The sequence below is a fragment of the Erinaceus europaeus genome, chromosome 4, assembly GCF_950295315.1.
Source record: "Erinaceus europaeus chromosome 4, mEriEur2.1, whole genome shotgun sequence".
NCBI classification, from domain to species: Eukaryota; Metazoa; Chordata; class Mammalia; order Eulipotyphla; family Erinaceidae; genus Erinaceus; species Erinaceus europaeus.
Window position 1 is genome coordinate 27420556 of NC_080165.1, and position 26251 is coordinate 27446806.

At 51.2% G+C, this 26251-nt stretch overlaps 1 protein-coding gene and 1 long non-coding RNA gene across 5 annotated transcripts in view; one reads left to right on the top strand and one right to left on the bottom strand.

Annotated features, from left to right (window-relative positions):
- Positions 1-280: 280 nt before the first annotated feature.
- PARVG (parvin gamma) lies at positions 281-24595 on the top strand. 4 transcript variants are annotated; one of them, XM_060189129.1, is made up of 13 exons: positions 285-612; positions 2024-2114; positions 5620-5684; positions 6802-6904; positions 7806-7946; positions 10114-10229; positions 11845-11900; positions 13329-13351; positions 14978-15036; positions 15127-15264; positions 17990-18091; positions 21987-22059; positions 22388-24595. In XM_060189129.1, the coding sequence occupies exons 2-13, from the start codon at positions 2039-2041 to the stop codon at positions 22495-22497; spliced, it is 1062 nt and encodes a 353-aa protein (XP_060045112.1). In that variant the 5' UTR covers positions 285-612; positions 2024-2038; the 3' UTR covers positions 22498-24595. The 4 variants fall into 4 exon arrangements, with proteins under 4 accessions (XP_060045114.1, XP_060045112.1, XP_060045113.1 ...); XM_007522212.3 differs by having other exon boundaries at positions 289-612; positions 15196-15264; XM_060189131.1 differs by lacking the exon at positions 7806-7946 and having other exon boundaries at positions 281-612.
- LOC132538020 (uncharacterized) overlaps positions 21026-26251 on the bottom strand; it is a 33543-nt gene continuing 28317 nt past the window's right edge. The window contains exon 3 of the long non-coding RNA XR_009549429.1: positions 21026-21236. This is a non-coding gene — a long non-coding RNA (uncharacterized LOC132538020). The remainder of the gene's footprint in view (positions 21237-26251) is intronic.

Sequence of the window (26251 nt, forward strand, 5' to 3'; positions counted from 1 at the left end):
ACAAGGCTTTGTTTGAGTGCACTATGGCGTGAAGTGGGGTTTCTGCTTGCTCATGGGCAAGAGCCCAGGAAGGAGCTGGGGGCTAGCATTGGGGTAGGAGTGGGGGGTCCGGGGAGGAGGATCTGGCTGGGGCTGAGAGGAGGCGTTTGGACGTGGGGGGAAAGCCTGGGGACTCTGTCACTGCTGTGTCACAGCCTGTCACTGCTGATGGGGACATGGGGTCTCCATCTCCAGTGTCTGGGAGGAGATGGCCTGGTTTCCAGGAGAGGGAAGAGAGGAGGAAGGTACAAGAGATGGTGAGGTTGAGTGGCCTGTGAGGTTGCTGGCCAGGCTCTGGCTGGGTGCTCTGGGTGGGCCGGGGCTCCTGAGGGCTTTCTGGTAGGTTCTTGGTGGCATCATCACACTGGTAGCACCCGGCCCCACAGCCTGGGAGGAGGAAGCACACTGTTGCCTCAGCTCAGTCGGCCCTGCAGAAACCACAGCCTCAGAGGAAGTGAACTGTTTGAGCCAGCCTCCTCCAGCACCAGGGAACCGGAACATGCTTTTCTTTGGGACTGGGAACACAGTTTGAGCCCCGGGGTCTTCATTTCCTTGGAAGGAAGGAATAGCCAGGTAAGTGTGTCTAGCACCTGGGCCCACCATTTCTCAGGTCATACATGGCCCAAGGGGCCTGATATCCCTGGAACCCACTCTCCTCACCCCCCTCGCCCCCCACGCCATTAGAATCTGGGCTTCCTACCTGGGGAAGGGCACAGCAGCCAGGTGGAAACAGGGCTAGGTGCAGCCCTGGCTGAGACCTGCCTAACAGGCTGCCCTCACCAGACGGCAGGTCTATCTTGCTGCCCCCCTCTGCCAACACACAGCCAGGGGACCAGTGTTCTCTTCCCCACCAAACCATCTTCATGGGTAGGAAAGGCCATCCTCTCACGTGAGGCAGCTCCCAACTCCACTGGGCTGCCTTTGGAGAGTGCGGACTCCAACTCGTTTGTGTCAGGACTAGAGAGGGCAGGGGCTTTGCCCAAAGTCAGCCAGAGGGAGGAAGAATCACTCAGGGCTCCTAACCAGTCAGACTGGCTTCTTGCTGTCTTCTAGAAGCTCTCATCCCTAGTGTGGAGTCCTGGTGTCCAGAGGAGGTCTGAAAGTTCAGGGGACAGGGCCTGGCCTGGTGGCTGTGTCCCTGTTCTCCCATCCCCACCACATCAGGGCAGGATGGAGCTGGGGGATCCCCCACGCTAGCTTGGTCCCCGTGCCCCTGTGAGCACTTTCATCACGCTTTAGATGTGGGGGATCCCAGGGGCTGTGGCTGATCTCCACCTTTTGTTTTGTGGTGCCTGCCCCTGTGTCTAGTTGGGGAGCCCTGGGGTTGTGGGGGTGGGGTGGGGTGGGGAACCAGGCTGCAGTCGTGCAGGAAGTAAGTGGGACCGGAAGGAGGTTGCAGCAGGCTTGAATCTGCTGTTCCTGCCGAGGCAGAGCAGCTCCTTGCTTGTAACAAGGACCTCGACAGGAAGAAGGGTAATGGTATCAGGAGCTGTGTGGTTCCCAAAACTACCCCATACCACATCTGAGAGCCCCATTAGGAATTAGGTGGCAAGCCAGCCTCTGAGAGTCAAATCAGTGGGCACGAGGGGTTGTGGGGGTTGGGAAGGCTGGCATTGTTGCTCTGGGCCTGCCTGACTTGGACTTGATATGCGGGCGTTGGGGGTGGGCCTGGAGCTGTCCCTGCAGGATCCCACAGTTCTGGGGTGCCCACAGGCATGTGTACCTCAAATGAACTCCTACCACCCACCTGCTTCCACAGACCCAGCTCTGCTTCCTCCTGAGCTCGGCCTGAGGGCTTCTGGGGCCTCTTTGCTCCGATGGGTTCTGTGTCCTGATGTCCTTGGTGGCATATGGGGATTTTGGGGGGTAGAAGCTCTGCCCTGAGTGGATGCTGTGGGCAGAAACCCCCCACCCCCACCCCCCCTCCACTTGCCCTGGGTGTCTGGGGCCCCTTCATCAGGCTTCTGTCCCCTGCATCCCTCAGGTCATCTAGGAGAAGATGGAGACCGAATCCCTCTACAATCTGCTGCAGCTCCCCAAGGAAGTGAGCCCTCCTGTGGAGGAGCTTCCACAAGGTACCTGCCACCAGGCAGGGGTGGGGTGGGTCCTACGAGGCTGGGGGGCAGGGTCTGCAGGGCTCGGCATGCAGGCATGCCAAGCCTGGCCCTGCTTTCCACGCAGTGAGCTCAGCCCCCAGTTCTGCTCAGCCCCCAGCTGGGCCCTCTTGTGTATACCTGACTTCCCTGCCTTCTGGAATCTTCCACAGTGACCCCTATATTCCTCACAGCAGAATCTCATGGGTCACTCAGGGACTGGGCATTGTTACCCTCTTTAATTATGGGGGAGCGAGGCATGGGAAAAGAGTGGAACAGAGTGACAGGTGATTCTGTTGTGAAGTCACGAGGCCTCCAGACCTTGGGCTCTTCAGCCTCTTTGTAGCATGGCAGAGTCTGCCACCTCTGAGGTGATGGTCTGCTCACCTGCTCCCTTCATGCTTGTGGGCTTCTTGGGCTGGCCAGATAGCTCACCTGGATAGTGCATCTGCTTTGCCTTGTGCCTGACTCAGGTTCAAGCCTGGCCCCCACTGCACTGGGGAGAACTTTGGTGCTGTGGTGTCTTTCTCCTTTCTATCTGGGGAAACAACAGTCTGTATGATATTGTATTCTTTGGGACAAAAATGAATGGAACTGCGGGTGTGTATACTTAGTGAAGTAAGGAGGTGAAAGACAACTACTGGGTAGTCTCACTCATATGTGGAGTGCAGAGAATGGGAAATGAGGGGCTGGGAGGTGGCTCACCTGGTTGAGCGCACATGTTACACTGTGCAAGGACCTGGGTTTGAGCCCCCAGTGCCCACCTGCAGGGGGAAAGCTTCACGAGTGGTGAAGCAGTGCTGCAGATGTCTCTGTCTCTCCCTATCACTCCCTTCCCTCTCTATTTCTGGCTGTCTCTAACCAATAAATAAATATGATAAAAATAAACAACAACAACAACAAAAAATGAGCTTGTGAAAGAAAAAGAAGGGAGGAAGGAAGGAAAGAAAGAAAATAAAGAAAGGGGAAAAAAAAAACTGGAGAAAGCCATCCTGTCTCTAAGGCTTTGGGAGGACTCTAGTGGTTATCACTGGGGGTGGGGGCACAGAGCGTTGGTAATGGGAGTGATGTAGAACTGTACTGTAATTACCTTGCTAGTAGTGTAAAGCACTCATTCCAAAGATTAGGGAAATTAAAATCAGACTGGGTGGTGGCGCACCCTGTTGAGTGCAAATGTTACCATGTGCAAGGTTCACATTCAAGCACCTGCTCCCACCTGCAGGAGGGGCTGCTGTGTAAGCGGTGAAGCAGGTCTACAGGCAGCTCTTATTTTCTCTCCCTTTCTCACCCGCCTTCCTCTCAATTTCTCTCTGTCTCTACTCCAAAAGAAAGAAAATTAAAAATATATATATTGTATATGTATACATACACACACTCACATATAATTTATTTATTAGAAACAGAGAGGAATTTAGAGGGTGGCAGAGATAGCCAGGGAGAGAGACAGGGAGACACCTGCAGCCCTGCTTCACCACTTGTGAAGCTTTTCCCTTGCAGGTGGGGGCCGGGGGCTTGAACAATGGGTCCTTGTGCACTGCAATGTGTGCGCTTAACCAAATGTGCTACCACCTGTTCCCAAAAGAAAGACATTTTTCAAATAAAGGGAGAAAAAGTCAGTCTGGAGTCGTGAAACCCCAAGGACAACAGCAATAAGAGCAACAAATGTATAGCTGCCTAAAACATGGATGGACATCAGTTTGAGCAATTCACTGGGTGTGGGTCCCCGTTTCAGGAAGTCTGTTTGCTGAGCTAGGGGAGTCTGTGGCCACTGCCCCCCAAATCTCCTTTCTGGGAACTGGTGTGACAAAAGGGAGAAAGCAGGTACCCAAGGTTGTCATCAGCATAGGATAGAACCCAATAAACAACAGACCAGAAAGCTCCCACGGGTCCAGCTAGGCAAAGCCTCAGAATGAGTTCCCAGGAGCTCCTGCGACAGTGAGAGAGTGATCATGGTGGCAGGGAGGAAGTGTGAACTCATTTCAGTAAGAGAGCAGAATGCAGCTTCACCTCGATGCTTCGGACACAGCCTTTGAAAGTGGCTGTTAGGGGAGTGAGGCCCCAGGGTGATGTGGGCTGGGTCTGAAGGGCTGAGTTCTCTGCCAGGGGCTTAGTGGACTAGAAAATACTTTTATTTGTTTGTTTTATTGTTGGTTTAGAGACACTTGAAGTTCGGCCAAACAGCTGTAACGGGAGACTTCTGAGTGCCAAGGAATCATGTCTAGGAAAAGGGGGGAGGTTACCATTAGATTAATTAATTAATTAATTAATTAATTAATTCATTCATTCACACACTCCACAAGCATCTTCTCTTCTATTTTGTTGGGGAAATGTTGATTGCCATGACTGTTCTTGTCATTGGTGTACAGTTTCACATTTCACCCCCGTCCCAACCTTCACAGGGAACTGGGCCTCCAAACCTCCTTCACCCCTCTCCCTCTGCCCCCATTTTAGCCCTTGGCTCTGTTGCATAGGCCACAGTGTGTTAATGATTCTCCCTGCATTTTGTCTTGTTTTAGCCCTTAACTCTCACCCATGAGTGAAGTCATCTGGCAGCTATCCTTCTCTCTTTGCAGCCCTGCTTCACCACTCTTGAAGTGTCTCCTTTGCAGGTGGAGACCTGGGGCTTGAACCTTCTGAATGATAATGCGTTATGTTCTGCCAGGTGCCCCACCACCTGGCTGCCCCTTCCCCTGGGCTTCTTTCCGTAGGCTGCCTGCCTCCTTAGGTGGCCTGCTTTTGAAACAAGGCCAAGTGGGCAGCACAGGGAAATTTCTAGAACAACTAGGAAGTGTCCATCTGGGTCACATGAAGACAGAGGTGACTGAGGCCAAGGATAGCCCTGCATGGTGACTCAGTTTCCCCAGTGTCCATTGGGATGATCTAATAGTTCCCTCTGACATTGTAGGTGATGTGAGTCTATCATGAAGGAGCTGCTGACCAGGGCTCCCAGAACAGAAGCTGCTGGGCTCAGAGAGTGAGCCAGGGTGGGCATGGGGGCCCTCCCCAGGGTAGGGAGCCAGGCAGCTGGAGAGGGAGCCTGAGACTGCTGTACCAGGGATGGTGGCCAGACAGAGACAGGCAGGCAGCAGTCTCAGACAGAAAGAAGTGGTTGCGGGGTTTCGCAGTCCTGTCTGTATACATCTCAGTGCCTGGGAATGGGACTGAGGGGAAGGTGCCAGGGCTTGGTGGGCACAGCCTGGGGGAAGCCAGAAACTTCCAGAAACATGGGTCATCTTGGATGCTTGGTGTACAGAATGTGTGTGTGTGCGTGCATGCATATGTGAATGTGTGCACACATGTGTTGTATGTGGACCTATGTGCAAACATGTGTGTATGCATCTGTGTCTTTATGTGTGTGCATGTACATGTTGTGTGGTTGTGTGTCTGCCTGTCTGCATGTGTGTGTTTGTGTGTGTGTGTGTGTGTGTGTGTGTGTGTGTGTATAGTGGGAGGGTCAACCTCCATGCCTGGCTCTGCTTCTCTGTAGGAGAAAAGAAGAAATTCCTGCCACCCACTTCCCGCAAAGAGCCCAAGTTTGAAGAACTGCAAAAGGTAGGGTGGCCTTCTTCTTCTGGGGGGTTGCAGAAAACCCCTGCCTCCTGCCCTTCTGACCTTGAGCTGTATGAGTGGTGATCCTGCAGGTGCCTTGGAGGTTTGTTGAATGACTGTATGAGAACTGCTATTGAGTGCTGACTTTGTTTTTAATACCTGGCGAGAAAGAACCAGACATGACTCTGGTACATGTGCTGCCAGGGATTGGACTCGGGACCTCATGCTTGAGAGTCCAGTGCTTTATCCACTGCGCCACCTTCCGGACCACCTCCGTCACTTCTTTATTTAGTCTTCTGTTCATGGGCATTTAGGCTGCTTCCACTCTTTTACTACTGGAAATAATGTAGCTGTAAACATAGGAGTGCATATATTGGACCTCTGTTTCCTCTACTCTATTTATCTAAGCCTTTCTGTTGCCTTCTCCAGGGAGACCTCCAAGTCTGCACCACTTCCTTCCTCCCTCCCTCCCTCTCTTCTTTCCTTACAATTGAGTTGGGAGGTTATGGCAGGAGATGAGGAAGGGATGTGGGAGAGTGAGTGGGAAAGGCAGGAGACCCCCAGGATGAGTGATAGAGGAGAGGATAGCTCTGGGACTTTAAGCTGCCTCTGAGAGCCAGTGTGAGGCAGCCCTTCTGAGTTGTCCTGCCTGGGGTGGGGTAGTGGGGTGTCTGTACCCCATCCCATGCGGTCAAGGCTTCTCTCTTAGAGAAGGAAGTGCTTCTCCACCACCCCCAGCCAATGAGCTCTCAGGAGGAGTTGACTCCTGCCCGGGCATGGTTCCAGGCAGCAGAGTTAGCTGGTGTGCCCACAGAAGGGCAGGTTGGTGACACAGCAACCCCTGGTGTGGACAGATGACAGCACCCTAAGGTTGGGACTGTGATGGGCAGATGTGTGTGTGTGGAGGGGTTTCCAGAAGTTTACAGCAGATACCTCACTTAGTCTGGGAGATCCTGGGGGGCTTCCTGGAGAAGGTGACATGCAATGAATGGGGCTGGGAAGGATGAGTCGAAGTTGGTAGGTAGGAAGAGGGCCTTCTGGGCTGTGGCAGAGCTCAGGCAGTCAAGGGGTCTAGTGAGGAGTGACCCCCATCCCTCCTGCACCCCGGGCTCTGCTCCAGGTGCTGATGGAGTGGATCAATACCCAGCTTCTGCCCGAGCACATTGTGGTCCGCAGCCTGGAGGAAGACATATTCGATGGGCTCATCCTGCACCACCTTTTCCGTAAGTGGCTGCTTGCAGGGAGCTTCCTCCAGCTCCACCCCCTGCCACACCAGCCCTCCAGGAGGGCTACTTACTCCCCTCCTTCTCATCTCACTGAGCACGGGTTGGGGGGCACCATGCTTGTCTTCTCTCTGCCAGACTGTGGGTTCTGCCCTGCTTGCCGGCCTCTGGGGCATTTGTGGGGTGCCTGCTGTTTGTGGGTGCTAGGCAGCTAGAGATACCTTCCCCTGCTCTTGGGCTGCTCTGGAAACAGCTGGGAAGACTGACCTTTGTGGGTGCCCCAGGCACCTGGAGGAGGGCTCTCCTGTGTCTGTTGGGGTGCTCCTCCTCAGGGTCTCCTCTTGGCCTGCAGCCCCCTCTTTCCCAGCTCAACAGCCCGCCACCTCTCCCTCCATTGCTGGGAGATGCTGTTTGGCCTGCTGTGTGCACAGAGCTGTGAAGTCTCCCAGGGCAGGGATGGGCTTGGGCCGGAGAGCTTCAGACCTGCTGCAGAGCAGCCCTGGTTGCCTCCCTGAGGGAGCAGAGGGCCCCTGAGAACAGCTCTCTATGCTGCCACAGTTCCCAAGTTACAGATGACAAATCTGAGGCTCTGAGGGATTTAGTGCCGAGTCCTGGGATTGAGGATGAAGAAGGTGGGGAGTCAGGACATGGGCCCAGGAGTCAGGGTTCAGCCACTAGCAGTGCCAGCCTGCAGAGAGGAAGGCCCACATATGTGCTCAGACTCAGGGATGGGCATGGTGTGAGCAAGGTGGAGGGCAGCTTGGGGACCTGGGCTGTGTCAGGCTGTCACTAACTTCCTGTGGATCACATAGGCCTGTGGGTTCCCCTAGTCTGGGACCCCACTGCCCTGAAGCCTTTCTCCCCTATACCCCCTCTCTTTTTTCCTCCTTCCCTCCCCTAGAGAGACTGGCAGGGCTAAAGCTGGAAGTGGAGGACATAGCCCTGACAGCGGGGAGCCAGAGGCGCAAGCTGGCGCAGGTCTTGGAGGCTGTCAACCAGAGCCTGCAGGTGGAGGGGCCTGGCGTCCGGTGGAGCGTGGACAGTATGTGGTGACTCAGGCCAGCACAGATGCCGGGAAGCAGGGGGAGCTGTGTTCTCTGGCACCTAGCCTTGTCTCCCCAGCTGTGTGTCTGGGCTGTGGGGCTTGGGAGGAGGTTGGAGTTAGGCCCATTCCCTCTACCCTGCTTCTGAGGCACCCAGCAAGAAACACAGTCTATCTACACGCAGAGTTATTGGGCACCAGGATGAATGCCCTCTGCCTTGTCACCCACTGCCACCCAGACACTGGCAGTCCCATGCCACTTGTCTATTCAAATGATGTCAGTGGTGCCTGTTTGCAAAACACGAGTGTGTGCAACGCCTGACCCTCCCTGCTGACCTCTGCTCTGAATTCCCGGCCCTTCCAAGCTCTCGCTCCCATGTTTCAGAGACTGCAAGATCTAAGTCGCTTCTCTGAGGCTGGGGGTGGGGTTGATGATGGGACAGTTTGTGGGGACGCCTGCCGTCATCACAAGGTTTAAAGTTTCATGTTCAGTACCGGTGTTGTTAGCACTGCCCATAAATGAAGCCACAATTAACTTGTTCAGCTGGTCAAATTGGAGAGACCTCCCATGGCAGACTGCACATGTTACCATGCATGAGGACCCAGGTTCAAGCCTCAGGCACTTGGGAACACCGTGCAAACGGGGGAACTTCACGAGTGGGGCAGTGCTGTGGTGTCTCTTGTCTTTCTTTCTCTCATCTTATAGTAAAGCAAACAGCGAAAGAGTCCACTGGGGGTGGTGACATTCAGCAGACGCAAGGCCCTGGTGAGAAGGGAAAAGAACAAAACCAGCTTGTCTCCAACCATGCACAGCCCTGCAGCTGGCCTCTCTCTCAGCCTAAAGCCCCATGCACAGCACACAGGGCTACACCCCAGGCTAGTTTAGAAGTGGGGCAAAGTGTGACTGTTTGTGGTTTTTAAAAAATATTTGCTTATATTTATTTTTCCTTTTTTGTTGCCCTTGTTGTTTTCTATTGTTGTAGTTATTATTGTTGTTTATGTCGTCGTTGTTAGGACAGAGAGAAATGGAGAGAGGAGGGGAAGACAGAGGGGAGAGAAAGAAAGACACCTGCAGACCTGCTTCACAGCCTGTCAAGCGACTCCCCTGCAGGTGGGGAGCTGGAGGCTTGAACCGGGATCCTTATGCTGGTTCTTGCACTTTGCACCACATGCGCTTAACCTGCTGTGCTACCGCCACCTCCCTGTTTGTGGTTTGAATGTGTCTCTCTAGACCCCAATTTCCCAGAAGAGCCGGAGTGTTTCTTCCTCTTCCTCTTCTCCCTCCTCCTTTCTCCTCCGCCATCACCTCTGCCTCCACCTCCCCTTCCTCCCCTTCTTCCTTCTTCTCCCACTTACCCATCTCATCCACTTCTTTTTAAAATATTTTTTCTTTATATTTGATCTGATAGGACAGAGAGAAATTGAGAGGGGAGGGGGAGACAGAGGGAGAGAGAGGGATGAGGCAGTGGCACACCTGGTTAAGTGCACATAGTACTAAGTGCACATAGTACTAAGTGCACATAGTACTAAGTGCAAGAACCTGCACAAGGACCTGGGTTCAAGCCCCCAGTCTCTACACATAGCAGGGATGCTTCTTCAGTGGTGAAGCAGGTCTGCAGGTGTTTATCTTTCTCTCACCTTCTCTGTCTCCCCTTCCCTCTCAATTTCTCTCTGTCCTATCCAATAAAGTGAAAAAAGAAAAAAGAAAAGGCCACCAGGAGCAGTGGATTCATAGTGCAGGCACTATGCCCCAGCGATAACCCTGGAAGAAAAGAGAGTGAGGGAGAGAGAGAAAAATAGACACCTACAGAACTGCTTCACCACTCATAAAGCTTCCCCTCTTGCAGGTGGGGAGTGGGGACTTGAACCTAGGTCCTTGCACTTGGTAAAGAGTGTGCCACTGAACCTTCATTTTAAAAAATATTTCTGAACAGTGAGGCAGAGAGAGGTGGGGCACTGCCCTGGCATATGCAGTGTCGGCAAGAGGGTCAGGGGTCACAGCTCCACAAGGCAAGGCTCTTCCTGCTGAGCCATTTCTCCTACAGGCATCTAGCTTCCTGGTCTGCAGAAGTTCACTCTTCCATCTCAGGAGGGTCTCAGGTTTGGCAGGGTGGGGTGGGGGTGGGGGTGTCTCCCTCTCTCTGAGTTTTGCTCCCTCCATTCCCAGCCATCTTCAACAAGGACCTGCTGGCCACCCTCCATCTCCTCGTGGCCCTGGCCACACGCTTCCAGCCGGACCTGCCCCTCCCACCTAATGTCCAGGTGGAGGTGATCTTCATGGAGGTGAGGGGCTGGCATGGGGCTTCCTGCCCAAGAGTACCCAGGGTCCCCACCACCCTACATGGAGCTGGGGGTGGGCACAGGGTGGTGGTAGAACCAGGCTGTGTTCTCAGGAGCTGTGAGAAATGCCAGATCCCTCCAGGTCAGCGTGGGGGGCTGGTTTGGTGTTGTGTGGGGAAAGGCTGGATACGTGGGCCCTTCAGGGCTGGGCTGACTGGCCCAGCTTACACTGCGGATGAGCCTGGGTATTCCCAACGTCCTGCTGTGCCTCTTACTCGCCAGTGGGTCCAGGGACCCTTAGGGTGGATGGGTTCTCCAACCCGCAGGGTTGTCTTTTTCTGCCTGTGCACAGTTTACTGCTTCTCCCTCAGGCAGACCCTGGGCACCACAAATGGGAACCCCACTTGCTCCTTCACTGCTCCCTGCACCAACCTTTAGGCACCTGAGGAGCAATGGGCTTTGGTCCTGTTTTTACAACTCACCCAGTCTGACAGAGTGAGCCAAGTCTAGCCAAGTCTGGGTGAATTCATGGTTACTTTTTCAAACCACTGGTTAAAGTTCTCCGCAGAGCAGTTTCTTGGCTTTGTTTTTACTTCTCATGTAAGTCACAGGTGGCTGCATTCCTTTGCTCATTCACTTACCCATCCATCATCCACTCATTCATCCAACTATCCATCCATCCATGCAAACATCCATCACTGATATAGACTTATATACATTCAACTATCAGTTCACCCACTATCCATACATCTGACCACTCCTCATTCAGCCATATAAATGCATATCCAACTATCTATCCTTTCATCCTTCCATCCATTGCATTAGCCATCACCCATCCATTCATCCATACATACTTATGTGGATCCAACCACCCATCCACCTATCGTCTATCCACCCATCAAACCATTCCTCATCCATCCATCATTTCAACCATCTGTCATCCACTCACTCACTCATCATCCATTCATCCATCAGACTATTCCCCATCCATCCATCCATCCATCCATCATTCCGACCACCTGTCCATCCACCCATCCATTCACCCACTCATTATTCAGACCAGCACATGCCTACCAACTGTGAGACTCTGGAGATATGTGGACAACAAGTTAGACAGAGTCATCTTCCTCTTGAGTTTCAAGGAAGAAAGAAAATTAAGCTGGACCACAGTGGTGAGGGCTTCTCAGGAGGCTTCCTGGAGGAGGGAGTGGGGGATAAACTTTGTTTAGCATCAGGCCTGATTCTCAGAGACTACAGGGTTGTTCAATTCCTCCTCTGTCCTTTTGTTGTATAGAGACAGAATAATTGAAAGGGAAGGGGGAGACAGAGAGGAAGAGAAAAAGAGAGCCACCTGCAACACTGCTTTGTTCCTTGTGAAGCTTTTAGCTCTGCAAGTGGGGACCAGGGGCTTGAGCCAGATTCTTGTGAATGGTAACATAACATGTACACTTGACTACATGGCATTTTTTTTTTTTTTACCAGAGCACTGCTCAGTTCTGGCTTATGGTGGTGCTGGGAATTGAAATAGAGTCTTTTGGTACCTCAGGCACAAAAATCTGTCTCTTTTGTATAACCATAATGCTGTTTCCCCTGTCCTCATTACTCTGTTCTTTTTTAGAGCACCAAGAGTGGGTTGAAGTCTGAGAAACTGGTGGAACAGCTCACTGAATGCAGGTGAGGGAGGGCCAGGGGCTATGTCTCCAGGGGTGAGCTGTGGTTTTGTAAGAGTGGATGACAGCAGGACTGGGTCGGGACCTGGTCACTGAGGGAGAGTCCTCCCCAGGTTCCAGGTTCTCTCAGACCCACGGGTAGCCTTCCACCTTGCTGGTCCTACCAGGTGTGGCCTTGTCTGTGAAGATTATAAATGATGGGGTGGGTGGTGGAGGGAAGGGCTCCCCCAGCTGCACAGCTAAACCCTGAGCTTCCTGGGCTGGTGGATCTTGGAGCTGTACTGGATTGAGGCCTGGGGCCTCATACTGATGGTGTCAGTGACAAATGAAGACTGTGTCCCACACTTGAACTGTGTCTGGCAAAGCGTGGAAGGACCCTCCTGCACCTTGGTCCATAGGACCTGCCCACGCCCACTTTGCTGCTCTCAGCCAGAAGTGACCTCCCAGCCCCCCAGGCACAGAGGGTTTTGAACTGGCATTTGGGTGCTGAAACTCCAGTGCCTGATGCTGAGTTTGGGGAGGCTGAGCAGGCAGGTATGGGTGGGCTTCCTTCTCACTTCCTGACCCTGATATCACTCTTCAACCACCCTTTTCCTCCCATGAGCTTGGAAGGCTCTGTGTCAGCTCCTGGCTGGCTCTCAGCTTGTGGCGTGGATGGGGATCGTGCAGGGTCTTCCCTCCAGCCATCTGTATCTGTGCTGAGCCCTGGCTTTCTTCCCCACATCCCTCTCAGGCCCAGCTCCACACTGGCACATGGCAGAAGCCCTCGTTAGCAAAACACAGTGTGTTTCTGGGCTTGAACTCTGGCTTCTGCAGGGTGGGGCTGGGCTGGAAACCTGGAACAGCACGAAGGAACACCAGTTGGGAATCATAAAAGCAGAATGAAAGAAGCCAGACACATGAGAGTGAGCTCTGAGTGATTCCACTTGCAGGGATTTCTAGGACAGACAAAACTGAGGCTGGAAAGACCACAGCAAGGCTCATGTTTGCCAGGGTGGAGGTTGGGGGGGTTGGGAAGTGGGAGAGTCTTTTGGGGGGATGCTAAGAAGCTCTTGTCCCTCATTGGGGGTGGTGATCACACAGGGGTTTATGGGTATGGAAGCAGACAGGCTGTAAACTTAGAATTTGTGTGTTTTATGGTGTGTATAATAACCCCCGCCCCATCCCTGACTAAAATAGCAACCGTGCAAACAAGAAGATCCAGACAGTTCCAGGTAGGGAGCCTCCTCCGGGAAGGGCATGGACATCTCTTGCATTTGTTTTCCACGGCTCCTGCCTGCTTGCAGAGCCGCTAGGAACACAAAGCAGCATCCAGTTTCTCTATCAGCCTTGCCAACCAGCCTTTGTCATCTTAAGAAACAATAACTCAGTAGACTTTTTTTTTTTTTTTAACCATTTGTCTGTTCTTTTCTTTCTTGACTTTTCCCTTCAGCACAGAAAAGGACCAGTCCTCACGTGAGTATTGTAACAGGGTGAACTTTTGTGGGGTGGAGGGTGAGACAGATACGGGATGGTGAGGTTGCTGGGGGGCTAGAGCACCTTTCCTTGCAGGTCTGCTGTTTGTAACTCTAGACTCCTGCTTGTCCATTTGTCTGTTTGCCTATGCATCTGGCTGTCCCATCTCCTGGTATTGCTCCCACGGGTGGAGGGATTTATGCTTGCCATATGCTGGAGTTGTTTGAAGTCTGTAAGTTCTGGGTTCAAACACTAGTTCCCCCATCCATCAGCTACTGAACTAGTTGGGGCAGGTGCCTTAGCCCATCTGGGCTTCCCTTTCCTTGTTGAACAGGTGGGATGAATGATGGCACCTGTCTCTCCGTTGGTGATGAGGGTTAGGGAGAATGTGTGAGTGTGATTAGTAGCAAGTGCTCAATAATGACTGTTTCACACTGTGGCTTTTGCTTTTGTGACAGAGCTTGTCACCAGTCAACTCAGTGATCTGGCCACTTTCTATTCATTCATTCCCCAGTCAGTTGGCATAGATGATTGCTGACCCATTCATCCATCCATCATCCATCTATCCATCCATCATCCATCCATCCATCCATCATCCATCCATCCATCCATCCATCCATCCATCCATCCATCCATCCACATATCTACCAGTCCATCCACCCACACATTCATTCACACCATTCACCTACTCAGCAGCTCATTCAGCTGTCCATTTTAGCATTACTACCCCCTCCCAAACCCTCCCCACTAGGAACACAGAGCTATATGGCTAGAGGGTCCTATAAGAGGCACCACCACACCTGCAGAATAAAGGCTGACTGGGTTGTACATGTGTGTGAGTGCATGCACATGTGTGTGTGTGTACACACATGAGTGGGTATGATATATGGGGGTGGAATTCTAGTGGGTCACAGGTGAGGGTGAGCAGACTCTCCTCATCATCTTTCTAGCTTATTCCTTCTGCTCTGGCCTGTGTCATCTGAGCACCTCATTTCCTGGGTCCCATGGGGACACAGTTCCCTGGTCACAAGCCTAGAGGTCTGGAAGGGACCCAGATGCTTCTATCATTGATCCCTGGGGTGCTGGACATTGTATCATATGTAACCTTGTATCATATGTAACCTTGTACCATGTGGGCTGCTTTCCCCTGGGATAATAAGGACAGGGAGGTGAAGTAACTTGCTCAGAATCCCCCAAGTGACTGGTTGGCAGGAGAGGCAGGTAGATTCTGCCACACAGTTCTGTGGGCTGTCTGTGCCTAAGGACTGTCTCCCCACAGTGGCCATGGCATTACCTGAAGCCACTTCTGACCTTTGCCAAGGCCCCACCTAGGTGGTGCCATCAGCCTCAGTGACAGATGAGGGAATAAACCCAGACACAGAGATGGAGGCTGTTTTCCCTTCTCTCCACCCCTGCACCCATACACCCCACCTTGGGCCACACAACCAGAACAGCAGTGACTTGAACCCAGACCCATTTGTTCAATTAAAAAAAAAAAAAGCCTGGAGATAAAATATCAGCCCCCACCAACAGACTGGTTCCTCTGAGAACTTTTGTGAAAAGACTTCCCTGTTGGGCATGGAAATAATAGCATTGTAATGAGGTGTCTGTTGGATCTGTCTTCAGAGGATGCATTTGATGAATTATTTAAGGTGGCTCCAGAGAAAGTGGGTGCAGTGAAAGAGGTAAGAGACATCAAAGTTCCTGCCACCCTTCCCTCTACCTGGGGGACAAAGGGAAGGACCCTCAATTGTTGGGACTTGCTGTTCATCCAGGGGCCTTGGCCCCCAGCATGGCGGCCACCAACCAGAGCCCGGGCCTGGGGCTTTGTCTTCTCTGGGCAGGCCATCGTGCAGTTCGTCAACCAGAAGATAGACCGCTTGGGGCTGTCAGTGCAGAATCTGGATACCCAGGTAGGAGGCAGGGCTGCTGGGGTGCCGGGCAGGGAAGGACCACAGCAGGAAGGGGTACAGGCTCTGCAGGGAAACCACAGCTCCTTATGCAGCCTGGGGTATGTCACCTCTCTGGACCTTGAGGCTCCCCACCCCCGATGATGATGGCATCATCTTTGGGGCTACTGGGGGTACCCTGTGATCTGGGAACCATGGGAGCACTTACGAAGGGGCCCATCTATGCCATGACCACTTAACTTTTGTTGCTGTGAATTCAGCACCATCAGTTCTCTTTTCATCTTTTCCACAATAAACGGAGGAGCAGCCATCACACTGTCAGAGTGACAGCATGTGCACTGGCCCTGTGTACCCTACTCAGTGGGGGTCCTGACTGGGTGTGTGCCCTGTGCCCGGGGCTGTGGTAGGATCTGGTGGGCATGGTGCAGTGGGTCCTGGTCAGGCCCCGTGCACCCCTCAACATGAAGAGCTGGGAGGCAAGTGCCAGTGCCAGGTCTCCGGGACAGTGATGGAACCCTTTAGACGCCAGGCTCTGCCCACAGTGTAGCAGGGCTGTGAGGTCAGGCCCTGTCCCTGTGGGCCACGGCTGACAATGGCCTCAGCTGTGAGACTCAATTCCTTGTGCCTCATCATTCACACTGGCAAAGCCCCTACTGTGTACCAGGCTTGAGCAAAATGCTTTGTGTACACAGACTTGTGGAATTCTTCCCACAGCCCCTCATGGTGGGCACCGACACTCCCCTCTATGATAGAGGCAGATATCAAGGCTTGGAGAGGTCGTTTGTTTTCTTCAGTCCTCACAGCATCTGAACTCTGGCTGTAGAGGCCTCAGAGCTGGTGCTCCTTGCTGGCTCACAGTGGCCACTGGGGACATTTGTGTGTGTGCTGTGGGGTGACAGTATAGCAAAGTGGAGCTCCTGAAGCCTGGAGTCTGATGCACACCCCTTGCTTTGACTGTGTGGCCTCAGTCCTCTCTGAACTTCAGGCTCCTTTTCTAAGGAAGCAGGTACAGGAGAACTATGAGCTATAAAATGAGGTGAGGAACGTCTGATGTTTGGTATACCACCCGCCACTCCTATGGGCATAAGCAGGATCGTTCCTGAGGTTTACATTCTACCTGCTTCATCTTTGCTTCTTTCTTTCTTTCTTTCTTTCTTTCTTTCTTTCTTTCTTTCTTTCTTTCTTTTCTTTTTCATTTTTATTGCCATCAGGGTTGTCACTGCAACTTAGAGCCAGCACTATGAATCTACTGCTCCTAGAGGCCAGAGGCCATTTTTTCCTTTTTTTTTTTTCCTAATTTATTTGATAGGCAGAGAGAAGTTGAGAGGGGAGAGGAAGCTAGAGAAGAGAGGAAGAGAGACACCTGAAAAACTGCTTCGCTACTCATGAATCACCCCCTCTGCAGATGGGGAACAGGGGCTTAAGCCTGGGTCCTTGCACCTGATGTTATGTGTACTCTGCCAGATGCACTGCCACCCAACCCTCTGCCTCTGCTTTGCTAAGATAATGGCAGGTGTATGACTGATATTTAGAGCCGATGGGTTAAAAGGTGGGGCATCTTAAAATTCCTGGTATTTTGTTGGTGTTACCAGGCAATATCAGTAGAAAAGATTGCAGGGAAAAACTAATAACGTCAGGAGAGACCTAATAGGAAGAAATTCCATTAAGGACTTCAAGTGGGTTTTTTTTCTGCCAGTATCCAATCTTGTGTTTCGTATCTTTGAAGAGATTGAACAGGATTACATTAGCATACGAGATGCTGGTGGTGGCGGAGGACGACTTTATCTCTGAACACACAGACAGAAATATTAATGTGGTGGTGGGCAAGATGGGCCTGGGGTGCCACTCCCCCTTTCCTGGTAGAATATTGTCCCTCTCTGTCCCATGTGCAGGCAGCAGGATGTGGTCTTTCAGAGGCAATGGTGGGGGAGATCCTTCGCAGTAAACTGCCCAAAGTGCTCATTTTATTGAGCATATAATATGTGCCAGGTGTTCTAGAACTGTTTCACAGCTATTGCTGCTGCTTCCAATGTCCACAATAACCCGATTCTCAGCAGAGAGTTCAAGGCTTCTTGAACCTTCTTGAAGGGAGGCTTCTTCTTCTAGCGTTTGCCCTTCTTCCGTAGCCAGTCAACAGCGTCAGGTTGAGCCTGATGTAAAGTTTCGAGACCTCCTTTGAATCTGGAGAGGTGGCAGTCGTTGACTATGTGGGTCATAGTCTGTCTGTAGCCGCAGGGGCAGTTCGGGTCGTCTCTGGCTCCCCAGCCATGGGACATAGCGGTGCACCGGCCATGGTCTGTTCGATAGCAATTGAGGAGGGCCCAGTCATAACATGCTAGGTCAAAGCCGGGTTGACGTTTGTAGGGGTCTGTGATGAGGTGTTTGTTCTTTACCTCAGCTGACTGCCAACTCTGTTTCCAAGAGTCTGGAACAGAGAAGTTCAGTGTAGGCGTAGGGGACCAGATTGGGTGACGAGACATCAAGTATTGGACAGGGTGGGCAAAGATATCCGCGTATATTGGCAGGTCCGGTCGAGAGTAGACGTGGGAAATGAACTTAGATGATGCCAAATCCCAATGAATATCTGGCGGGGCGATGTTGCTAAGAACTGGAAGCCATGGAACCGGGGTGGAATGGATGGGAGGCTGTGTGAGTTCCACAGGGAAGTCAGCCTGTGAAAGGCAGAGGGGAGCCCCAGGCTCTTTGCTCCCCATCTCCTCTTTTGCAGTTTGCAGATGGGGTCATCTTACTTTTGCTGATTGGTCAGCTGGAAGGCTTCTTCCTGCACCTGAAGGAATTCTACCTCACCCCTAGCTCTCCTGCAGAAATGGTAAGTCTCCCAGACATATCTAAGACATCGGCATTATCCATCTATGTTCACTTCCAGGTGGAGTGAATGATGGAGGGGAAGTTTGTACATATATCTGCCATTCACCCACCCTTACATTTGACTTGACCATTCACTTGTTCACTCAGTATCTGCTTACCTGCCAATTCATCCTTTTATCCTCTCACCTGTTTATTCATCCATCCATCCATCCATCCATCCATCCATCCATCCGTCTGCCATATAGCTATCTCCTGTCTGTGTATTTGCTCACCCATCCATCTATCCAATGCACCACCTACCAAAGCATCTGGTTGCTCCTTTCCTGAGGTCCTTCCTGATGTTACTGTGTATGGGGCCCATCAGGGCAATCTGTCATGGCTCCTGCTTTTGAGAAGCTTACGTCACACCCACTGAACATTCAGTGATGTGTGGTCTTCAAGGGCCAGCAGGAAGTATGTTGGTTCATGGTGGGTTGGCCCTTGAATTTTCCCGGATTGTTCAAAAGTCAGATAGGAAAAATAGCATAAGATTTTGTGCAAACAGACTCTCATGCCTGAGGCTCCAAAGTCCCAGGTTCAGTCCCTTGCACCACCACAAGCCAGAGTTAAACAGTGCTCTAGTTAAAAAAAAACAAAAACAGAACTGCCTCCTATTTCCTTCCAGGGAGCTCCTGTTTTTTCCCCTTTATTTTAAAATTTTGAATTATATTTGATTAGACAGTGGGAAATTAACAGGGGTGCGGAGATAGAGGGGAGAAACAGAGACACCAGTATTACTGCTTCACTACTTGTAAAACTTCCCGCCTGCAGACGGGGACCAGATATTTGAACCCAGGTCCCTGTGCATGGTAACATGTGTGCTTAGCTGGGTTTGCCACTGCCCTGCCCCTGTGCTCAGTGTTTATTAATTAATTAATTATTTTTTTAGCCAGAGCACTGATCAGTGCTGACTGATGGTGGTACAGGGGATTGAACCTGAGACTTTAGAGCCTCTGGCATGAGAGAGTCTCTTTGCATAACTATTATGCTATCTATCCCTGCCCGTGCTCAGTGTTTTTGCACACTTCCAAATACTGTTTAGAAGCCAGGGACAAAATTCAGGCTTCCAGCAGCTCTGCATGCAACTAGCTTGCTGAGCCTATGGACTTTAGAAACCTCTTAACAGGAGGCAGCTTATAGTGGGACAAATGCAATAGCTCTTAGTTCAAGCCCTGAGAAGGAATTATTATGATATATTGTTGACATCTTGGCTACAGGGACATGTAATAGAAATGCTGAAGTGGTCATTAGCTGAAGAGGGTGGAAACAAGTCCTTTCCGGAGGAGGGCTGCCCGCAGAATTATCTTGGCAGAATGGCCTCGAAAAATTGGATTTCTCATTATCAGAACTTCCTTGCCAAGCATGTTTACGCGAGATTGCCATTCGTAGCGGGCAGAGAAGCTAGGGGTGGAGGAGAGGGGGAGCTCATCAGCTCTGTGAAAACCCAAACACCGGAGCCAGAAACCTCTGGTTTCTTCCCACATTCAATTATTTCGCCTCACGAGGATCTGCCCGCATCCTCCCGGGTCTTAACCTTCTCTCGGCTCTGTGGAACACTGTGCTTTTACCTTCATCATCTCAAACCGTGCATGGAAGAAAAATGATGCTTTGGGTAGGCCCTGCTGCGAGAGTTCCTGAGCCTGGGCATCCACTCCCGATTCAGCTGAATGTTGTGGAGCAAAGTGTGACAAATAGAAGCCAGTTTGATCATTTCTAGGGTGTTGAAAGAGGTCATTCTCAAAACACACACTCCCTGCAGAGGGCACAGCCGTGCCTGAGAAGTGCATAGTCGGTGCCCAATAAAAAATTCTTTTGCGAGAGTCAGGCGGTAGCACAAAAGGTGGTGGAAAGTGCAAGGATTGGTGTAAGGATCCCGGTTTGAGTCCCCGGCTCCCCACCTGCAGGGGAGTCACTTCACAGGTGGTGAAGCAGGTCTGCAGGTATCTATCTTTCTCTCTCCTTCTCTTTCTTCCCCTCGTCTCTCCATTTCTCTCTGTCCTATCCAACAACAACAGCAATAATTGCTACAACAATAAAACAAGGGCAACAAAAAGGGAATAACTAAATAAACATAAGAAAATTAAAACATAAGAAAATTTAAAAAATTCTTTTATTCCTCTTCTTCCTTCACTGCTTAGCTCTAGCTGTCCTGGGACTGGACATGGGGCTTTTTGCATGTAAGACTCTGTGCTACCACTATGCATCACCCCCGCCCCCACTTAAGAAATATTTAAAAATAAATGAAGTAAGAGCTACCTAAATATTGGCCCCATTAGATGCCCTGTGACACATGGATGCTGTGGTCAAATATAGGGGGGTGGGGGGGACACAGGATTTTGAAGGCTCATGAGACTCCACAACTGGTTTGAGATTTGCAGAAGGCATTTTGTTGTTGTCTTTTTTTTAAAGAGCTGGGGTCTCATGCATTCAGTCCTTCCATTCCCCAATTGCTTCTTCAGTCTATGGAAACACACACACACACACACACACACACACACACACACAGAGAGAGAGAGAGAGAGAGAGAGAGAGAGAAATGGAGGGAGAGAGAGAGACTAGAGCACCTTCTATATGGTACCAGAGTTCAAACCTTGCTCACTCACTTGGCAAGGCATGTACCCTACCCAGTGACTTCTCTCTCTAACCCCTATGAACTTGTTGAAACCAGCTTTCCCGGTCACAGACAATCTTCTTTTCACACTTTGGATAGTGTTTCGGGAGTCTCTGGCTTGAAACTCACATCCAGGGCAGGAGAACACCATGCAGAGTGAAGAGCTGGGTTCTTGCCCCTCTGACACTGACTCTGTGTCACTCCATGACTTGTGTTCATGATGAGAAGATCATGGTGACCATGGGAACAATAGCCCTTGTTTCCGGAATTGGCAGGAAGCAGCCGTTGAGTCCTCTTCTTCTGTTGAGACCTGCTTCTCCATCTTGGTCTGGGCATCTGTAGAGGCACAGCCCACCTGATTGGCAGCAGTGTCACCCTGTGACAGCCTCTTGTTCCAGCTGTAGAAGGGACAGTCCTGGGGCCAGGTGGTGATGCACCTGGTGAAGCGCTCAAATTACAGTGCACAAGGACCCAGGTTCAAGCCCCTGGTCCTCACCTGCAGGGAGAAAGCTTTTAAGTGGTGAAGCCGGGTTTCAGGTGTCTCTCTGTCGCTTTCCCTCTCTATCCCCCCTCCCTTCTCAGTTTCTCTCTCTATCAAATTAATTAATTAATTAATAATTAAATTTAGAAAAAAGGGGGAGACAGTCCTCAACACACTCTGCCTTCCCCACCCCTCCCCTGAACCTTTTTGTTGTCAGGGTTTCAGTGGTCCAGGCTAACTTTTTCAGAAAGTGAAAGATAGACAGGGCCAGGCAAAGGCCCACTAGGCTGAGCACACATGCTACCAAGCACTAGGACCTAGGTTCAAGTTTCCTCCTTCCACCTGTAGGGGGATGCTTCATAAGTGGTGAAGCAGTGCTACAAAGGCCTCCCTTTCTCTCTCTCTCTCTCTCTCTCTCTCTCCTTTCTCTCTAGAGTTTTGTTTGGCTGTATCCAATGAAGTAAAAAAGTAAACAGAAAATATAAACAGAAAAATATGAATGACGGAAAGAAAGAAAGAAAGAAAGATACCACAGCAGAGATGGTTTCTCCAGCGTGGTGGGGGCTGGGCTTGAACCCAGGTCTTGTGCATGGCAGAGCAGGTGCGCTACCCTGCTGGCCCTCCCTGGCATCTGGGTGCAAGCACAATGCAGTTGCTGGTGCTCCCGTGAGAGTGCTCCCTCTGCAACCTCCATATGGGCATGTGTACAGTCCAGGCTTGGGCTGGGGAGGCCTCACCCGCAGTTACGGGGTCCTGTCATTGTAGCTGCACAATGTCACCCTGGCCCTGGAGCTGCTGAAGGATCAAGGCCTGCTGAGCCACCCCGTCAGCCCTGAGGGTGAGTGTGCACAGGCTGGGTGCCCTGGCCTGCCTGACCCCCGCCCCCACAGCCTGCCTCAAACTCAGCAATGCTGGTAGATAAAATCTGGCTAAGACTTCCACCTTCTGCAGGGTGCAGAGGGCCCAGAGAGAGGAGATGGGGTTCAGGGACCCTGGGGTTAGGCTGTCCAGAGACCTTGAGGTGCTGCTGTGTTGCGTGCAGGGAGCTGTGATGGGGTGGGAGAGGGGCTGACCCAGGCAATGGGTCCTGGAAGTCTGAGTGGGTGCTGGCTTCCCTGCGGTGGTGGGTCAACCCCCCACCCAGACCTTCTCTCTGCTGCCCACAGACATCGTCAACAAGGACACCAAGAGCACGCTGCGGGTACTCTACAGCCTGTTTCACAAGCACAAGCTGAAAGGAACCATGGACGGGATGCCCCGAGGATCCCCAAACTAACTATCTGCGTCCCACCCAACAGCTGATGCTCTGAGCCACCTGCATCCCAGCGGGGGGGGGTGGGGGGGACACTGAGCCACTCTTCCTGCCTGCCCACTCTGTCTGTCTCCTATTTCTGTCCTTCTCCATGTCTTGGGACCCAAGAGACCCAGATCTGTTTTGAGCCTTGTTGGGTTTCTTTGAATGAATGCATTTCTGATGGGATTTGGGGCTTGTTGGAGTCCTTCCTGGGAGGGCTGTCTCACATGCAGAAGCATGAGTGAGCCTTCCTTTGCCATCTGCCTCCCTTCTCGCAGGGCTGGGTTCTGCACCCCAGCTCTCTGGGCACTCCTGGGAGATTTGGAACTTTATGCTGCTCTTGGCTCCAACTTGAGGGCCTGGCAGGGAAGCAGAGCCGCCCTGGGGTGTAGGGGCTGATGAGCAGCGACCTCTCCACTCCGTTCCTGCTGTCTGCCTCTCACTGGTGGAGGAGCCCCAGAATCACCTTCCAGAAGCATGAGCTACCTCCCTTTGGGGCCTCCAGAACTTCTCAGGGAGTTAATGGGTTACCTGTGAGCAGGCCTCCTGCCCAGATTCACCCCTGTGATGTGATGATGGGCTTTGCCCAAAAGCCACAGAGAAGAAATCTGGGGCTGAGGAGAAAGCATAATGGTGATACAAGAAGACTTTCATGCCTGAGGCTGTAAGGTTCCAGGTTCAATCTCAGCACCACCGTAAACCAGAGTTGAGCAGTGTGTTGGTGAGAGAGAGGGAGAGAGCGAGAGAGAACAAAGAAAGAATGAAGGGAGGGAGGGAGAGAGGGAGAGAGGAAGAGAGGGAGAGGGAGGGAGGGAGAGAGGGAGGAAGGAAGGAAGGAAGGAAAGTCTTCATGGTTGATGACAGAGTTAGAGTATCTCCCCACCTGTGTGTGTGGGGAGTATAACCACTGTCTCTAAAGACATTTGGCCCCCTTTCTGCACCCATTTCTCAGAGAGGAAGACCCAGTGGGAGATCTCCGGGAGCTGGCATCTGATCAAGCCCTTTAGAAGGTTAACTTTGAAAAGACTACCAACACCCGGTGGTGGCAAGGGTGTGGCATCCTTTGGATATGCCTGCTGTGCATATGCAAAATGGTCCACTCACTTTGAAGACAACTTGACTTTGTCTTATACAGCTCAACATCTGTTTACTACAAGACCTAGACACTCCCTGCTGGGATTCACCCAAGAAAGAGGGCAGCGTAAGGGTACTGGCAATGCTGTTGAGAAATCCCCTTACTGGGAGAAGCCCACATGTCCATCACTGAGAAAACGGAGACATCTTACTGTATCCCTATGATGGGGCTTAGCAATAAGGATGGAAGGGGTGGGAGCATATCAGTAGCCAAGGGCTAAAGGAAAGACAGAAACACAAAAGGATGCTGTATTATAGCACTTATAAGCCATTCTAGAAAAGGGCAAACTATGAGGGAAGAAGCTAGGTTTCCCCAGTAAGGGGCTGGAGAAGGAGACTGGCAGCACAAGGAGATTTCTAGGCGTGGGGGTGGGGGTGCCTTACCATCACTGTCCACACTCACCCTGACTCACAAAACTACACACTTAAAATTGATGACAGTTGCCATTTGCAAAGTCCTCCTTGATAAATCCACTAACTCAACTGAAAGAAGGTTTGGATTCTCTGCCAACTGAGGGAGGGTGGGGCCTATGTTAGGGTGAGTGATAGACATCACTAGATGGGCATCACTTTCAAGCAGTCTGGTGTGCAGAGGAGGAGAAGGCTGGGGATGTCGTGACCTAGGAATGCAGTTTAATTATTCCAAGGAAGATTCCAGGAGAGAAGATGAAGCAAAATAAGGAGTATCTTAGTGATGGAGGGGTATCTGAGCAGGTAAAGAAGGGGCTTCAAGTACAGGGAGGATGTGCCTGGGAAAGGAGGGAGCCTCCCTGAGGCTGTCAGGAGAGGGCTGGGACAGATATAGAGATGCACACCGAGGGCTCCCCACCCCCAGAACAAGCCTGTCAAGGTTATTGAAGTCTTTCTGATGTTTGAGTGATCTTTTGTAAGTAAGCTCTTGCTCTGAAATTGACTTTGCTGTTAATACAGCCACTCAGTCTTCCTCCTGGTGCTTCTGTTCTTTTGTCTCCTAACTGTTGTCTTCATGGTTAAAGTGGGGTTCTTTAGACATAATACGTAAGTCCTCATGGCTGTTAATTTGATCTGGATGCCTCTGCCTTTTCATTGGGGAATTTAGTCCATGGGGAAAAATGTTCTTAATTGTGGTAAAATATAGATAAAACCAAATTTGCCATTTTAAAGTGTACAGCCAGTCTTTAAAAAATGTGGTTCTGTTTAATGTTATTTCCTGAAAATGTTAATCATATAAAAGAAAAAAGAAAAAACAGCAATCCAGGTCAACTGCCAAGGACAAGAGATGTTACCGGCATCTGTACGACTGTTGGAATAATCCTGAGATAATGCAGTCGGCGGGAAGGCAGAAGATGAAGAAGAGGGAGAAGGAGATGATGCCAATGGCTGAGAGGCAGAAGATGCAGAAGAGGGAGAAGGAGATGATGGAGATGGAGGGTGGCAGAAGATGCAAGGAGGGAGAAGGAGATGATGGAGATGGCAGGGAGTGAGAAGATGCAGAAGAGAGAGAAGGAGATGATGGAGATGGCGGGGAGTGAAAAGATGCAGAGAGAGAAGGAGATGATGGAGATGGCAGGGAATGAGAAGATGCAGAAGCGAGAGAAGGAAATGATGGAGATGGCGGGGAGTGAGGAGAGGCAGAAGAGGGAGAACTACATCTTCAGCTTCCCAGCCATCTCCATCATCCCCTTCTCCCTCTTCTGCGTCTTCTCATTTCCCGCCATCTCCATCATCTCCTTCTCCGTCTTCTGCCTCCTGGTCATCTCCATCATCTTCTTCTCCTTTTCTGCATCTTCTGCCTCCCCGCCGTCTCCATCATCTTCTCCCTCTTCTGCATCTTCTGCCTCCCCGCCGTCTCCATCATCTTCTCCTTCTTCTGCATCTTCTGCCTCTCAGCCATCTCCATCATCTTCTTCTCCCTCTTCTGCTCTCTGCCATCGGCATCATCTCCTTCTCTGTCTTTTGCACCTTCTGCCTTGTCTAACTCTATTTTTTAAAAACTTTTTAAAGTTATTGATTATTGCGTAGAGACAGCCAAATTGGGATGGAGGGAAGGCCTAGAGGTTGATACTAAGGTTCACATTTCTGTAAGTGACTGGGCCCTGAGTATGTCGCTGGGAGCAGAGCAGAGGCAGAAAGCTGATGGTTCATGCTTCCTCTGTGACACTATAGACCCACATATCTCACACCACAGAAGTTTCCCTCTTTCCCATCCATCCGCATTCTCTCTCTCTTTTCATATTTTTTAAACCGTTCATTAAGAAATTATTTATTTGGGGTGTAGGTCCATCAAGTCTGTGTGGGAATCTCAGGACTCCACAGCTAGGGCCCCAGCTGATGGGGTGGTCCGGTAGTGACTAAAGAGTCCTCATTAAAGTATGCCAGTCTCTTGCCCTTATTCAGCTTTTGCAGTCCTTGCTTTGCTAAGGTTAGCTTTGGAGTGAGTGAGAGAACTGTAATAGGAAGTAGGTGAGGAGGGTGTCTAGGTCTAAATAGAAACTTTCCTTAGGAACTTTCATTTATGGTGTCTTTATTTTATTTTATTTTTTGTTGTCTTTATTTATTTATTGGATAGAGACAGCCAGAAATTGAGAGGGCCTGGGTGATAGAGAGGAGACAGAGAGACAGA

Excerpts from the sequence above, each read along its gene's own strand:
- PARVG (XM_060189129.1), top strand. The coding sequence starts at position 2,039 with ATGGAGACCGAATCCCTCTACAATCTGCTGCAGCTCCCCAAGGAAGTG. Across the intron at positions 5,685-6,801 it reads AGTTTGAAGAACTGCAAAAG|GTGCTGATGGAGTGGATCAA; the intron begins GTAGGGTGGCCT and ends GCTCTGCTCCAG. Across the intron at positions 10,230-11,844 it reads TGGAGGTGATCTTCATGGAG|AGCACCAAGAGTGGGTTGAA; the intron begins GTGAGGGGCTGG and ends GTTCTTTTTTAG.